This window comes from Hordeum vulgare, chromosome 3H (assembly GCF_904849725.1).
Source record: "Hordeum vulgare subsp. vulgare chromosome 3H, MorexV3_pseudomolecules_assembly, whole genome shotgun sequence".
Taxonomy (NCBI): Eukaryota; Viridiplantae; Streptophyta; class Magnoliopsida; order Poales; family Poaceae; genus Hordeum; species Hordeum vulgare.
The window spans coordinates 155,675,646-155,690,368 of record NC_058520.1 but is presented as its reverse complement, the minus strand read 5'-3'; the positions used below and the strand labels follow the sequence as shown (position 1 = coordinate 155,690,368).

At 42.0% G+C, this 14,723-nt stretch overlaps 1 protein-coding gene across 1 annotated transcript; it reads left to right on the top strand.

Annotated features, from left to right (window-relative positions):
- The first annotated feature begins 538 nt into the window (after positions 1–538).
- LOC123439717 (transcription factor bHLH150-like) lies at positions 539–2,098 on the top strand. The gene has a single exon (XM_045116404.1). It carries the CDS (start codon positions 1,084–1,086, stop codon positions 1,756–1,758), a length of 675 nt encoding a protein of 224 aa, XP_044972339.1. The 5' UTR covers positions 539–1,083; the 3' UTR covers positions 1,759–2,098.
- Positions 2,099–14,723: the final 12,625 nt, after the last annotated feature.

The window sequence follows — 14,723 nt, the reverse complement described above, 5'->3', positions numbered from 1 at the left end:
ATGAGGCGCGTCTCTGACGGATCCATTTGGATTTGTTTGACCCTTATTTCGTTGATGTCTTTGCAGGAATGACCCTTTTGATCTACACTTTTCATCGTCGGCGATGATTGATATATGCCGGTGTGTTGGTTATTTGTCCTCTTAGCACGAGGACTTTCCGATGGTCTATTATAATAAGGTTCGACCCGCTCCCATAAGGAAGGGGCATGACGACAGCATCTTCGACGTGCTTGAGTGCTTATAATCATGGTTTGGTGCTCCATGGATTTGGCTGTATTTTCTCTAAGGTTGCGTATTACTAAATGATCGAGTATTTTTCGCAACAAGAAAACCCAACACTCACGACATCACTATTATTATGAATCAACTAGTGATTCCGACTTCAACAACGACTCTGACTTGAGTGCTGATAGCTAGCATGGAGATGACACGTGGTTTTAACAAAGTGGTCGAAGATCGATACTCCTTTGTTTTTGTTTATTTGGCACGCTGAATTTACTTAAAGTCAAAACTATAAACTTTGACCAAGTTTATGGTAAAAAATAATAATATATACACCACGAAATCAAAAAGGGCGCATCTTTCGGATAAAAAGGCCCTTTTTCAGGTAAAATCAAAAGGGCTTAATATGAACCACAACGTTGGGAAACACTAATACTAGCACGGCAAAAAAGTGAAAATAAGAAAGCGCGCACTCATCAATAGCGACCGTAGCGAGCGAGCGAGCGAGCAGCGCGGAGGCCACGCTACAGCGCCAAATTCCACACCAAACAAAGGCGCGGCGACGAAGGAAGGAAGGAGCGAGCAGGCAACACCCGCACTAGGACTACTCCAATGTCTAATCCAGTCGCTAATCACCACCACCACCACCACCGCACCAGCAAATAAGTACGCCCACCCCCGCGACGGAAAGCTAATCTCTCCTCTCCTCTCCTCTCCTCCACCTTCTCTTTCTTCTTCATACTCCCACCATCTCCACCACCACCACCACCACCATCTTCTCCTTTCTCCCACCCACCTCTCTCCGCTGAGTCACCTCCGCACGCCACCCGCCGATTGATTTCTCCATCCAGGTGCGCGGCCATGATCTCTATAGGCGGGTCGTCGTCTTCCTCGTCGTCGTCGGCCGCGGCGGGTGTCCGGATGGGCGGGGCCAAGCGGCGGGGGAAACCGGGCGGGGCCGCGCCGGGGGCCGCCGGACCGCCGCAGACCAAGTGGCGCAGCGGCACGCAGGAGAGGATCTACGGCCGGCGCCTGCTGGACGCGCTGCGGGCCACGCGGTCCGGCGCCGCGTCCTCCGCGCACCACACGCAGCCGCGCGCCGTCAAGGCGGCCGCCGATTCCGCGCTGGCGCTCACGGCGCGCGGACAGTCGCGCTGGAGCCGCGCCATCCTGCTGGCCGGCGCCGCGTCCTGCCGCCGCCGCGTGCTCGTCAAGGCCGGCGGGAAGATCCGACGCCACCGCCGCCCGCAGGCGCGCGCCGCGGCCGCTGCGTCCAAGGCCGCGGCCGCCGGCGAGCCACCGGTGCTCAAGGAGAAGAAGGTGAAGGACCGGCTCCGCGTGCTGGGCCGGCTCGTCCCGGGCTGCCGGAAGCTGCAGGCCCCCGACCTGCTCGAGGAGACGGCCGACTACGTGGCCGCGCTGGAGATGCAGGTCAAGGCCATGCGCGCGCTCGCCGACGCGCTCGCTGCGGCGCAGCTATCCTCGCCTCCCCCGCCGTCCGCCACCGGCGAGGACGAGGCCGAGATGGAGAGGTGAGGGTCTGACTCATCGCCTCGCCTCGCCTCCGAGGGGGAGGAGATTGATGATGACATGATGGCGTTGGGCTCGGGAAAATAAGGGCGATTAATTGCTGGATGGACGGATGGATTGTTACCGCGAGAGGGGGTTCTGCGATTCCAGGAGGATATTGTGATTCCGATGATGATGATTGCTGCTGCTGCTGATTTGTAAATTCTTGATGCTACGACTTGTATAAGTAATGCTGCTCTCTTCTTGTCTTGTGTTCTTGAAATGTTCTTCCTCCTTGTGAAACAAGACGGGGGATTCCTGTGCCTGTCTCCTGCGGATTGGATTGGATTGGATTGGATTATGATTTGGTCTGGCTGTGTCACGGTGAGTTGGGAGTTTTGTTTCTTGTACTCTATAAGTGCAGTGCTAGCCGTTTGGGTTCATGGCTTCCTCGAGCAGCCTTCCATAGGATTCCAACCATCTCTTGCGAGACGAATTCTCGCTCTCCATACGGCAAACCCCGTCCTACTTGAGCTCACACTTAACAGAAATCCGAATTCGATCGAAATCAGGGATAGAGATCGATGTCGTCAACCGTAGTGCGAGCTTAAACCGATGAAGCTAACAAAGATCAGACAAGGCGTGAGCAGAAAGATTCCGCTGGTTGGTTCTTTCTGCTGTGGGCGCAGTCCCCGGCCTGACGCCGGTTTCTCTGATCCGGATGGGCGAGTATTATTTGCTGCCGCAAATGTGTTACTGCTGCGCAGTAGTGCTGCAGCACTGGCCTTCTGCGGGAAATTTTCTGACCTGCATTTATGCACGTGAAAATGTTCCCCTGCAGAGGGCTCGACGGGGACAGCCATCTGAGTCGTCGTCATCCTCTCGGTTTTCCTTCTTTCAGTGGAGGCTGATGAGTGTTTTTGACATGTGGAGGATGAAAATTTTGGCTGGCCGTTTCACAGAAATGTTTTAGGAAATTCAGAAACTTTGCCTAAGCTGAAACTCAGTGAGTCGCTTATCACTTGTTTGCAACAGATATTTCAGTCATATAAACACGGCCTTTCCAATTTGTTTCTTATGGCCTTTTCCTTTCGTGTGTCGAATCTTAAAATCCTCCTCAAGACATCTCCACAAAAAATAGAAACAATCACCGCGAGGAATGACTCCCGTGCTGCCTCAGAAGAACTGGATGTTACATTTACAGATTGCAGGTGGAGAGGCAAGGGAAAGTATCCACCCATCTTCATGGTGCTACCGGTGCACTCGACGACAAAATACAATGTAAAGATATTTAACAAAATCTGAAAATAAATTAGCACATAGTCACGACATGAAAATATGATGTCACAGCTAAAGAAATATGTATATCATAAAAATTCAAATCAAAATTTGAAACATGCCACCAGAAAAAATGACTAAATTGCTGTCAATAGTGATAATGGGCCAACCTTAAAGGCCAGATTATTTTGTCAGTTTTTTCTTCTCAACTTTCGTTATGAAATTTGCTCCAAATTTTTGTGACATGTTAGAAGTTGGTGTTACCCATGTCATATATTTTTTAATTTTTTTAAAAGCATCAGTGGGTGTTGGATGCACCGGTAGCATCGTATAAATAGGTACTAGCAAAATGGCCCGTGCGTTGTCACGAAAGAAAAAAAACATAATCTTCAATGATGGTAACCACATTATGTTCACATATCATCGTTTGATTTTAAAATTTTGTGCACAAATGCAAGAAAATGTTTCTTCTTCTAAATTTATTCACAAGTTGAATCAATCTTTACATTTCCAAAAAATATATATCATGGTAGTCAAAAATCTTGGTAACTCAAAGATTTATCTGAATTTCAATAATGTTTTTTAGCAAACATACAATAATAATTCGATCCATCCAACAGTTAATTCTTGAAAATTTACACAGATATATTGTCACAAAGGCTTAGAAGCATTAATGTTTAACTACATACATTAGATCTTTCATGATTTTTTTTACAAATATGGGAACAATTTTAAAATCGAGAACATTTTTTACAATTTAAAAACATTTACTAAAAATCTTGAATATTTTTTATATTTCGAACGGATTTAACTATTTTCTTTTGAATTGGCGACCAATTCAAGAAAAGACAAACATAATTTTTTATATTGGAGGATTCATTTTAAATTCACAAACATTTTTTGAAACGCATGAAGTTTTTCTGAGTAAACAAACATTTTGATAAATCAGTAATATAGTTAGTAAATTCATGGACATTGTTTTGGAATTTGCGAAAAAAATATAAAAAACCGGCACTTTTTTTGAATCCACAAACACTTTATGTTTTTGTCAGCATTTTAATTCAAAAATCCTATTTTTTAATATGCAAAAGTTTTTGTAATTCTAAATTATATAAATTAGAAATATAATAAAATGGAATGGCAAATTTTAAATCAAAAAAAGAAACTATCAAAACAGGCATTAGCTATTTTTAAAATTTTAGGACATTTTGTAAATGCATTAACATATTTTGAATTAGAAAGCATTTTGTTAAATGCCTTTAATAATTTTTAATACATGGTATTGTATTTGAAATCAAGGACTTTTCTTATTGTACAAACATTTTTCTAAAACTGCAAACATTTTATTGTATATGCGAGCATTTTTTACAAAACTCCGAGCAGTTTTTGAAGTAACAAATATTTTAGTTTTTTAAATATGTTGATTTATAATTTTCAGTTTATTAAAAATTTAAATATTATTTGAAGTTCTAAATTATTTAAAATAAAAAAATAAAAAGGAACTGAAAATAAATAAATAAACGGAACTAAAAGCAGGCGCATGTGCATGGGCCGGCCCATACGGTGTGCTGGATAATCTCCCAGCATGCAGAGCGTAATATAGGAGGTTCTTACGTGGGCCGGTCCAGTGCAAGATTGTTCGCTTTGTGAAACGTTTTCTATTACTTACCAGTGGCATGGTGGATAATTTATGCAAACTTTAGGGGTAATTTTCCATGACGGACGACCAGAAACCGTATTTGCTTTATTATTAGGGAGAGATTTGTAAATGCATTAACATATTTTGAATTAGAAAGCATTTTATTAAACCATCTCCTTATAACTGCTTGTACTTACCGCCTTTGTACTAGGTATATATATCTCTAATCTTCAATGAATGAGATGATTGTTCATTTCAATCATTCGCTCCTCTCTCTCTTTTTTCATCTTTACAATTTCAAAGAGGCGATACAGTGTAACACTGGCTCTAGATGATACAAAGAGTTGAACACTCTTCATAAATATACCAGCAATTTTAGCAAAGTCACATCCACCTGAACTCCATAATAATTGTTTTTCGAGTTTTTATTCAAATGCATCTAGGCTCTAGCAAACTCGTTATCATTCACTCAATCCTCATAAAGTTTTGAGTGCATGGTAAAAACCTTTTGTCACAAGGAAACACATTCAACCTAGTCAATCATGAGGATTACGTGAGTTAGTGGCATCCGCCCACAAATAAAAACATCTTTAAGTGATGATAAATGAGAACCAAATGATTATCACTTGTTGCCAACAGAGACATTCTTATTCCAATTAGTCGAGGATTCAACTCCGTGTCTCACTCTCTTCATATCCATGTGTATCCGTTTCCTCCCCTTTTGAACTAGCTTGTCCCCATCGTCTGCTAGGGTCAGAGGCTGTCGACTTGTCTCGTGCGTCCTAATATTTTCCTACAACCCCGTACTCGGAACTGAATGATGGGAAAAAAGTAAAGGGAAGGCATAACATATTGGACCGATTGATCGAGTTAGTAATGGGAAGTTGGTAAATTCATGCTCTTCGGTATATATTCGTTCCATAAGCAAGACTTTGAAATGTGTAATATTCATCTAAGTTTTGTTTGTATCCTGCAACTAGCATGGTTGGAGGTTGGCTGAGGAAATATAGATCTCTAGTGCAAGGGAACTTTTTATGATGCACCCCCAATCCGTGTCATGTGCTCCCACCTTAACACTAGACCGCTGATACGTCTCCGTCGTATCTACTTTTTCGAACTCTTTTGCCCTTGTTTTGGACTCTAATTTGCATGATTTGAATGAAAGTAACCCGGACTGACGCTGTTTTCAACAAAATTGCCATGGTGTTGTTTTTGTGCAGAAATGAAAGTTTTCGGAACGTCTTGAAAATTTACGGAGTTTTTTTCTGGAATAAAAGAAAAATACCTGTGCAAAGATCCACGTGAGGGGGTGTGCCAGTGGGCCACAAGCCCACACGGCGCGGCCACCCCCCTAGGCCGTGCCATGCAGTCTTGTGGGGCCCACGTGGCACCACCGCCCCCAATCTCAGTCCTATATCTTCCGTTTCGCCTGGAAAAAATCAGAGAGAAGGTTTCATCGCGTTTTGCGATACGAAGGCGCCGCCACATCCTGTTCTTCATCTGGAGGGTAGATCTGGAGTCCGTTTCGGGCTCCGGAGAGGGGAAATCGTCGCCATCATCATCATCAACCTTTCTCCATCGACAATTCCATGATGCTCTTCATCGTTCGTGGGTAATATCATCGTAGGCTTGCTGGACGGTGATGAGTTGGATGAGATCTATCATGTAATGAAGTTAGTTCTTGACGGGGATTGATCCCTAGCATCCACTATGTTCTAGATTGATGTTGCTACTACTTGGCTATGCTTAATGCTTGTCACTAGGGCCCGAGTGCCATGATTTCAGATCTGAACCTATTATGTTGTCGCCAATATATGTGTGTTTTAGATCCTATCTTGCAAGTTGTAGTCACCTACTATGTGTTATGACCCGGCAACGCCGGAGTGACAATAGCCGGAACCACTCCCGGAGATGACCATAGTATGAGGAGTTCATGTATTCATCGCGTGTTAATGCGTTGGTCCGATTCTTTATTAAAAGGAGAACCTTAATATCCCGTAGTTTCCATTAGGACCCCGCTGCCACGGGAGGGATGGACAATAGATGTCATGCAAGTTCTTTTCCCTAAGCACGTATGACTACATACGGAATACGTGCCTACATTAGATTGATGAATGGGAGCTAGTCACATATCTCTCCGTGTTATAGCTGTTACATGATGAATCACATCCGTCATACTCATCCATCACCGATCCACCGCCTACGAGTCTTTTACTACTGGTCCTCGCTACATTACTTTGCCTAGGCTTGTCCCTTGCTACAAGAGGGATTGGGCCACTTTGCTGCTGCTACTTGTTACCTTGCTGCTGCTGTCACTACTGCTGTTACTTGCTACTCCGATGTTACTTGTTGCAAGACTTTGTTGGCGCTAACATCCCGTCAACAAGGTTTTTTCTAGCGCCGTTGCTGGGAATTGTCAAAGCTTTTTCTGGTACCGTTGCTATCGTACTACCTTGCTACTGATACTTTGCTTGCAGACACTAATCTTTCACGTGTGGTTGAATTGACAACTCAACTACTAATACTTGAGAATATTCTTTAGCTTCCCCTTGTGAGCGAATCAATAAATTTGGGTTGAATACTCTACCCTCGAAAACTGCTGCGATCCCATACGCTTGTGGGACATCAACCGCCGCAATTGGGCAACGATTTTTATTGCTGACCCGTTCCTTGCCTTACCGCATCTCACTTCAGCCTCATGCTAGCTTCCTACCGTTTGTCCGACCACCACCATGGCCGCATCATGGGATCTTGATGCATGCCTCTCTATGTTGCAATTCATACCTTTCCATGGCATGCCAAGGAGGTCGGTGTCACACTCCGATCGTCCGTAGTCGCCAACTCCATCTCATGCTTCATCTAGGTTTCCAGTCGTCCCACATCGTGTCCACCAGATTCCGATGATCTTCGGTGTGTTCGCCGACTTGGCCGAAGGTATGTTTGCCTCAAAATTGTTCATTCTCACTTGTCTACATTGAATTAGTAGCAATTAGCTTGCAGATTTAAGCGTTCAGAGAAAGTTTGATGTTTGGCCTGCATCTAGAGGAGCCCGATGATTGGTCTTTTTTGTCCTACCATGTCCGACCTGTCTAGACGGACAAGTGGGAGCAAAGTAAGGGAGCCCGCCGGAGATGTATAAGTTGATAGATTCTTTTATCATGACATGTACAATAGTTGTTGATAAAGATGAAAAATGGTAAGAATATGGTAAAACTAACTTTTATTGGTCTCACGAAAAAAAGCTTACGTCAGAAAAACAAACTTCGCAAAGACCCAAGATCTAGAGTCTACGTCATTACACTTTTGCATGTTGTTGTATATAATGATAACACTTTTTGGTCCATGTTAGTTCAAACAGACTACATTTTAATATTGACCGTAGATGGTACGATGAGTTTGAACACTTTCCATAAATGTACCCATAAGAACATTTAGCAAAGTCATTGTATTCGTCCAAACTCAATAAAATTATGTTTTGAGTTTTATTCAAATGGCTCTAGCAGATTCGTTATCATGCACTCTATCCTCATAATTTCAGAGTTCACCATAAAAATCACCCAGATGCAACATGTTTAGTTTTGTTGAGGAAATATAGAGATCCTTCTATCCATTGAAAAAAATCTTGTGGCAGGACATTTGAGGATGGAGAAGACCCCCAGTCGTTTGGTACCACCTAAAACCCTAGAAAACCGCCATTTGGCATCGTTTGCCGATGTGACCTTTTTCCTGCCCTACCACATTTCGTCTCAACCTCGTACTAACTTTCTATTGTATGCCTGACCACCCCAATGGGAACATCACATGATCTTGATGTGGGCCTCTCTCTGTTGCAGTTCCTCCCTTCCATAGCTTGCCAAGGAGATTGGCATCACATGTCGACCGTCCGCTGTCATCAACTCCTTATCCCGCGTAGTGATACGTCTCTGTCGTATCTATAATTTTTGTTTGTTTCATGTCAATGTTCTACAACTTTAATACAATTTTGGTAACATTTTATATTATTTTTGGGACTAACTTACTTATCCAGTGCTTAGTGTCAATTCATGTTTTTGTGTTTTTTTTGTTTCGCATAAATTTCATATCAAACGAAGTCCTAATGGGATAAAAATTTACAGAGTATTTTTTGGAATATTTGTGAATACTGGGAAGAAGAATCAACACCACACGGTGCTCGAGGCACCCACAAGGCAACAGGGCGCGGCGAGGGGGGCGATCGCGCCCTCATGCCTTGTGGCCACCCCTTAAGTCGGTTAAAGCTTTACTTTGGCCGCAATAAAGATATTTTCACGGTAAAAATCCCCTCAAAATGTCAGCCCGATCAGAGTTATTGCTTTGCGAATATTTAAAAACTGTGAAGGGCGAGAAAACAGGAGCGAAAATAGGAGAGAAAGAGAGAGAGAGATCCAATCTCGCACGGGCTGCTACCCTCCCGGAGCCATGGCAGCCAAGGGCCAGAGGGGAAACTCTCCTCCCACCTAGGGAAGAGGCCAAGGAAGAACAAGAAGGAGGGGAGCTCTCTCCCCCTCTCCCCCGATAGCCCCAGAGCGTCGCTGGGGCAACCATCGTGACGACGACCTACACCAACAACTTCGCCGCTCTCACCATCAACTCTTTCCCCCTCTCTGCAGTGGTGTAAAACCTCCTCTCCCCGCTGTAATCTCTACTTAAACATGGTCCTTAATGCTATATATTATTATCCAATGATGTGTGGCTATCCTATGATGTTTGAGTAGATCTATTTTGTCCTACGGGTTAAATGTGGTATGATGTTATACTAATATGAGTTGTATGATGATATGGTGTTGTCCTAAGGTGCCCTCCGTGAGGCGCACACGTGAGGTAATCTCGCTGGAGGGTTTGCAATATGTTCATAATTCGCTTATAGTGGGTGGCTAGAGTGAGAGAAGCTTACATCCTAGTAAGGGGATTGTTTGCGTATGGGAGTAAAGAGGACTTGATGTTTAATGATATGGTTAGGTTTACCTTAATGATTTATAGTAGTTGCGGATGCTTGCTAGAGGTCCAATCATAAGTTCATATGATCCAAGTACGGAAAGTGTGTTAGCATATGCCTCTCCCTCATTGCACATGATAAGTATCTATCATGTTATATTCAGATGCTTATGGACACTCTTTCTCTTGCGTTACACAAAAAGCTTTCTACTAAACAACTAACTAAATTAATATTTATCTTAAAGAGCCGCTAAATTTTATTTACTTGCACTTTATTTCCTTGCAAAACTATCTATTACACCTACTAAGTGCTTCTAATTTCCTTCCCACAAAGTAGTTTCATACTTGTTCTAGGTAAAGTCAGCATTAGCGTGCGTAGAGTTGTATCGGTGGTTGATAGACCTTGAGAGGAAATTAACTCTCCCTTTAGCTCTTCGTTGGGTTCGACACTCTTACTTATCGAAAAGGCTACAAACGATCCCCTACACTTGTAGGTTATCATCTAGATTTCCGGTCGTGCCACCTCTCGAGGGTAGATCCGGACAACATACAAGCATTCAACAACTTAATCAAAGGTATATTTTCCTCACATTTGTTCATGCTAACTTGTCTTCCTTTATCGTAGACTATCTAAATACTCGTGCGTTCCCACGGGACGATAAAACATAGTATTTTGTAAACCGCCAATCAAACAACTTTATTTCATCATATTATATTTCTCAACATGATAGTCGATGCACAATGGCTAGTCAAAGCTGACACGCGGAGACTTACATATCTAACATCTCTATCTTATAAGTAACATCTCTCTCTTATAAAATATTTATCCATAACGATTATTAACTATTAAATTAATGCTCAAACAGGGGATCTCCCTTGGGTGGAGGAGGATCCCCTAAGATTTCAACACGCAAGTTGTGTTTAAGAATAGGTGCTTGTCTAAATAATGTATCATCTATTTCATTTCATTCATTCATATGCATACCATTTTCATGGTCTAGCAGATATTGTTCTAAAGATCAGTAGGAGGCACAACATTAGAAGCAATACCAATTATTTCATCCTTGTTAGATAATTCTTTCTCATGTGGTTGTCTTCCAAACTTAGAGAAATTAAATTCATGAGACACATCACCAAAACTTACTTTAACCTTCACGGTAACATAATTAATTTTAGCATTAATAATATTTAAGAAAGGTGTAACAAATATAATGGGACAAAAACTATCTTGTTGTGAACCAAGTACTAAGAAATCAGTAGGGTGCATTATTTTTTCACACAAGACATCAACATCTATAACAATCCCAAGGGGTGAAATTGTGTCTCTGTTTGCAAGTTTAATAGTGACATCAATATCTTCAATTTCAGCAGGTGCTATTTCATTCATAACTTCTTGGTATAAGGTAAAGCGTATAGCACTAACACTAGCACCAATGTCACATAAGCCATGATAACCATGATTTCTAATGTTAACAAAAACAACGGACATGCTAGTAACAGGTTTATTTTTATCTAGCTCATATTGCTTATTTATAATAGGTTTTGTAATTCTATTTGCTTCATCACACAAGTAAATAACATGTCGATCTATATTATCAACTAGAAGATCCTTAACCACAGCAATATTATGATCATCGTGTATTTGTTCACAAGGTTTAGGTGTTCTAACATAACTTTTATTAACCACATTGCAGCTTTAGCATGTTCCTTAATTCTAACACGGAAAGGTGGTTTATCAATGTAAGTAGTAGGAACAACATGATCAACATGGCTAACAATTATTTCTTCCTTAACCTTAATGGGTTCCTCTAATAAATCTTCAATAGGTGGATGACATTTAAAACACTTCTCCTTAGGGATATCAACATGAGTAGAAAATGATTCACATAAACAAGTTGGTGTCTTAGAGTCAATCCCTTATTTATTGCTAAACTTATGAAAAGTATCAGTTTTCATAAAAGATTTAAGACAATCAAATTCAAGATTTATACCTGACTCTTTACATTTGTCAAGTTCCCAATCTTCAGAGTTGAGTTTAATTATTTTGAGAAGATCCCGGTTAAATTCAATAGTTCTCTTCATGTGGAAGAAGAATCGAGTAGTAATTGATCATCATGAGAAAGGCGAGCATAAAAGTTTTGTATAATCATTTCTATTGAGAGCTCATGGTTGGGGAAAGTGTGCATCATAGATTTAAGCCTCCCCAAGCTTGAGAGATGCCTTCTCCTTCACGAGGCCAAAAATTATATATGTAATTCCAATCATGATGAACTAGATGCATAGGATAAAACTTCTGATGAAATTTCAGCTTCAAGGGATTCCAGTCCCATGAACCAATATCATAAAATAGCCTATAACACATCAATGCTTTTACCTACAAAGATAAAGGGAATACCTTCTTCTTAACTTTGTCCTCTGATAAACCTGCAAACTAATATAATCAAAAAATCTCATCTATATCTATCAAGTGGTAATCACGATGAGTTGTACCATCTCCTGCATAAGGATTAGCTAGCAGTTTCTTAAAAATACCCGAAGGAATCTCATAATAAATATTTTTAGTAGGTTCAGTAACTTGAGGAGAAACTTTTTTCAATTAAGTTCGAGGCGAAGATACACTAACAGGGTGATTATCTGTAGTAGCAAGAAACAGTAATTTTCAGCACGTACCAAAAGTGCTTCCTTACAAAATCCACTCACCAGAGGCACTCCACTCCTCGTCAATGCCGCCAGACAAGAGTCTTGATGAGCCACAAGTATAGGGATAAATCGTAGCTCGTTCGATAAGTAAGAGAGTCGAACCCAACGAGGAGCAGAGGGAAATGATAAGCAGTTTTTAGCAAGGTATTTTGTGCAAGTGTTGTGTGTAACAATGATAGATAGTTTTTCAGCAAGGTAATTTGTAACAATTAACAAGTAAAAATATTATCAAAGATGCAACAAGGTAGCTAAATCCCTTTTTAGAAAAGTACAAGCATGAAAGTACTCTTATATGAAGCAAGCGCCCCCGAGGACACATGGGAATTTTCGTCTAGTCATGTTCATCATGTTTAGTTGATTCACGTTCGTTACTTTGATAATTTGATATGTGGGTGGACCAGTGCTAAGGTGTTGTTCTTAATTTAACAAGCAACCTACTTATGATTATCCCCTCTTGCAAGCATCCACAACTACAAAAGAAGAATTAATATAAATCTTACATAGCATGAAGTGTGTGGATCCAAATGAGTCCCTTACAAAGTAATGCATAAACTAGGGTTTATGCTTATGTGACTCTAGCAACCCATCTAAAAAGACGTGGGTGTCGCCTAGAGGGGGTGAATTGGCGCTTCAAAATAATTACAGTTTAAGATTTAACAAATGCGGAATAAAACTAATGTTTAATTAGTCAAGCATAAAACCTAAAACAACTAGGATCACCTATGTGCACCAACAAATTATGCTAATAAAGGTAAACAACTATGTGATAGCAAGATATATAACAAGAAACAATATGGCTATCACAAAGTAAAGTGCATAAGTAAAGGGCTCGGGTAAGAGATAACCGAGGCACGAGGAGACGATGATGTATCCCGAAGTTCACACCCTTGTGGATGCTATTCTCCATTCTAAGCGGTGTGGAGGCACAATGCTCCCCAAAAAGCCACTAGGGACACCGTATTCTCCTCGCGCCCTCGCACAACGCTAGGTGGCATGATTCCACTAAGGGGCCCTCTAGGGCGCTCATCGAACTCGTACAATTGACAACCCTTGGGGGCGGTCACCGAAACCATACACTTTGGTAACTCTTGGGGGCGGTCATCAGAACCCATATAAATTGCTCGGGGAAATCTCCACAACATAACTGGAGACACCGACGCTTGGCTAGAGCTTTACACCAAAATGATTGAGCGTCAAGGCACCACCAACCGTCTAGGGCGCGAAAGCACCCAGGAGGAACAAGCTCTAGGGTACCAAGCACCCAAGAGTAATAAGCTTCTCAAATTTTACTTCCACGTATCACCCTAGAAAACTCAAATCGATACAACTAATGCAATGGCAAGTACACACGAAGTGGTGAAGTCCCTCACTCCCAATTCCCACCACCACAACAATAGCTATGGAGGTATACACTACTAGGAAAAAGCCTATAGGTGAAGATTTAGCAGTAGCGCGTGCTAGGGAAACTCGCTATTGCTACCTGGTAGTTCCATGGGCAAGTAAAACACGCTACTAATCCAAACTTATCAGTAGCTCGGAAGATTAAAACACGCTACTGGCATGGTTACCAACCCGACCATCCAGAGTAGTAGCGCGTGTCATGGAAGCGCACTACTGCTATGTAGTTTAGCAGTAGCGTGCTTTGAAAAGACACGCTCCAAGTATGCTCGCGCTATGCCACCTAATCGGCCATGCTTACCAGTAGCGCGCTTCTTGCGAAGCGCGCTACTGCTAACGCTGATATCAGTAGCGCATTCCCGAGAAGCGCACTAATGCTAAGACGCACACCCACCTTTCCCCCACCCTCTTCCCCTTCCCCTTTCCCTCTCCCTCACTTTCTCTCTCACTTTATTCCCCCCATTACTACTACCTTAGATTTCTTCTCTCTTCCTTCTCCTACATCTCTTCTTTCTACTTTAATGCCCCTCCACCATCTTCATTAATACACCCACCTAGATCTATTCTCTCCTCCCTCCACTTTAATGCTTCCTCCCTTTTCTATCCTCCCTCCACTAGTTAGAGCTAGCCATGCATCTCCCTCCCCTACTAGGTAGATCTATCCATTTAGTAAGTGGAACCTATAAACTCCACAACTAGATCTATTTTTTAATGAAGTAAAGCCATCATCTAGTCACAATACGTGCTTCTCTCTCGAGATAGCTAGGTGAGTAAAAAATTGTGCTTTGAAAGAATTAATGGAAAATATGTGTGTGATATGACCGATAATAATGGCGGCGAAGAGTTGTCGCCTATATGTGTATTTGCCAAATGGTGTGTGATATGAGAGTTGCTTATGTTTTGCCGAATTGTTGGTTTATTTCTGTTTCTACGAATTTTGGGCAAACTCTATATGTCCTTTTTAGGGAAGCTCATGTCGAATTTTAGTATGACTTGGATGCAAGCATGCATGTATGTGTTTATA

Coding starts and splice junctions, on each gene's coding strand:
- LOC123439717 (XM_045116404.1), top strand. CDS start 1,084: ATGATCTCTATAGGCGGGTCGTCGTCTTCCTCGTCGTCGTCGGCCGCG.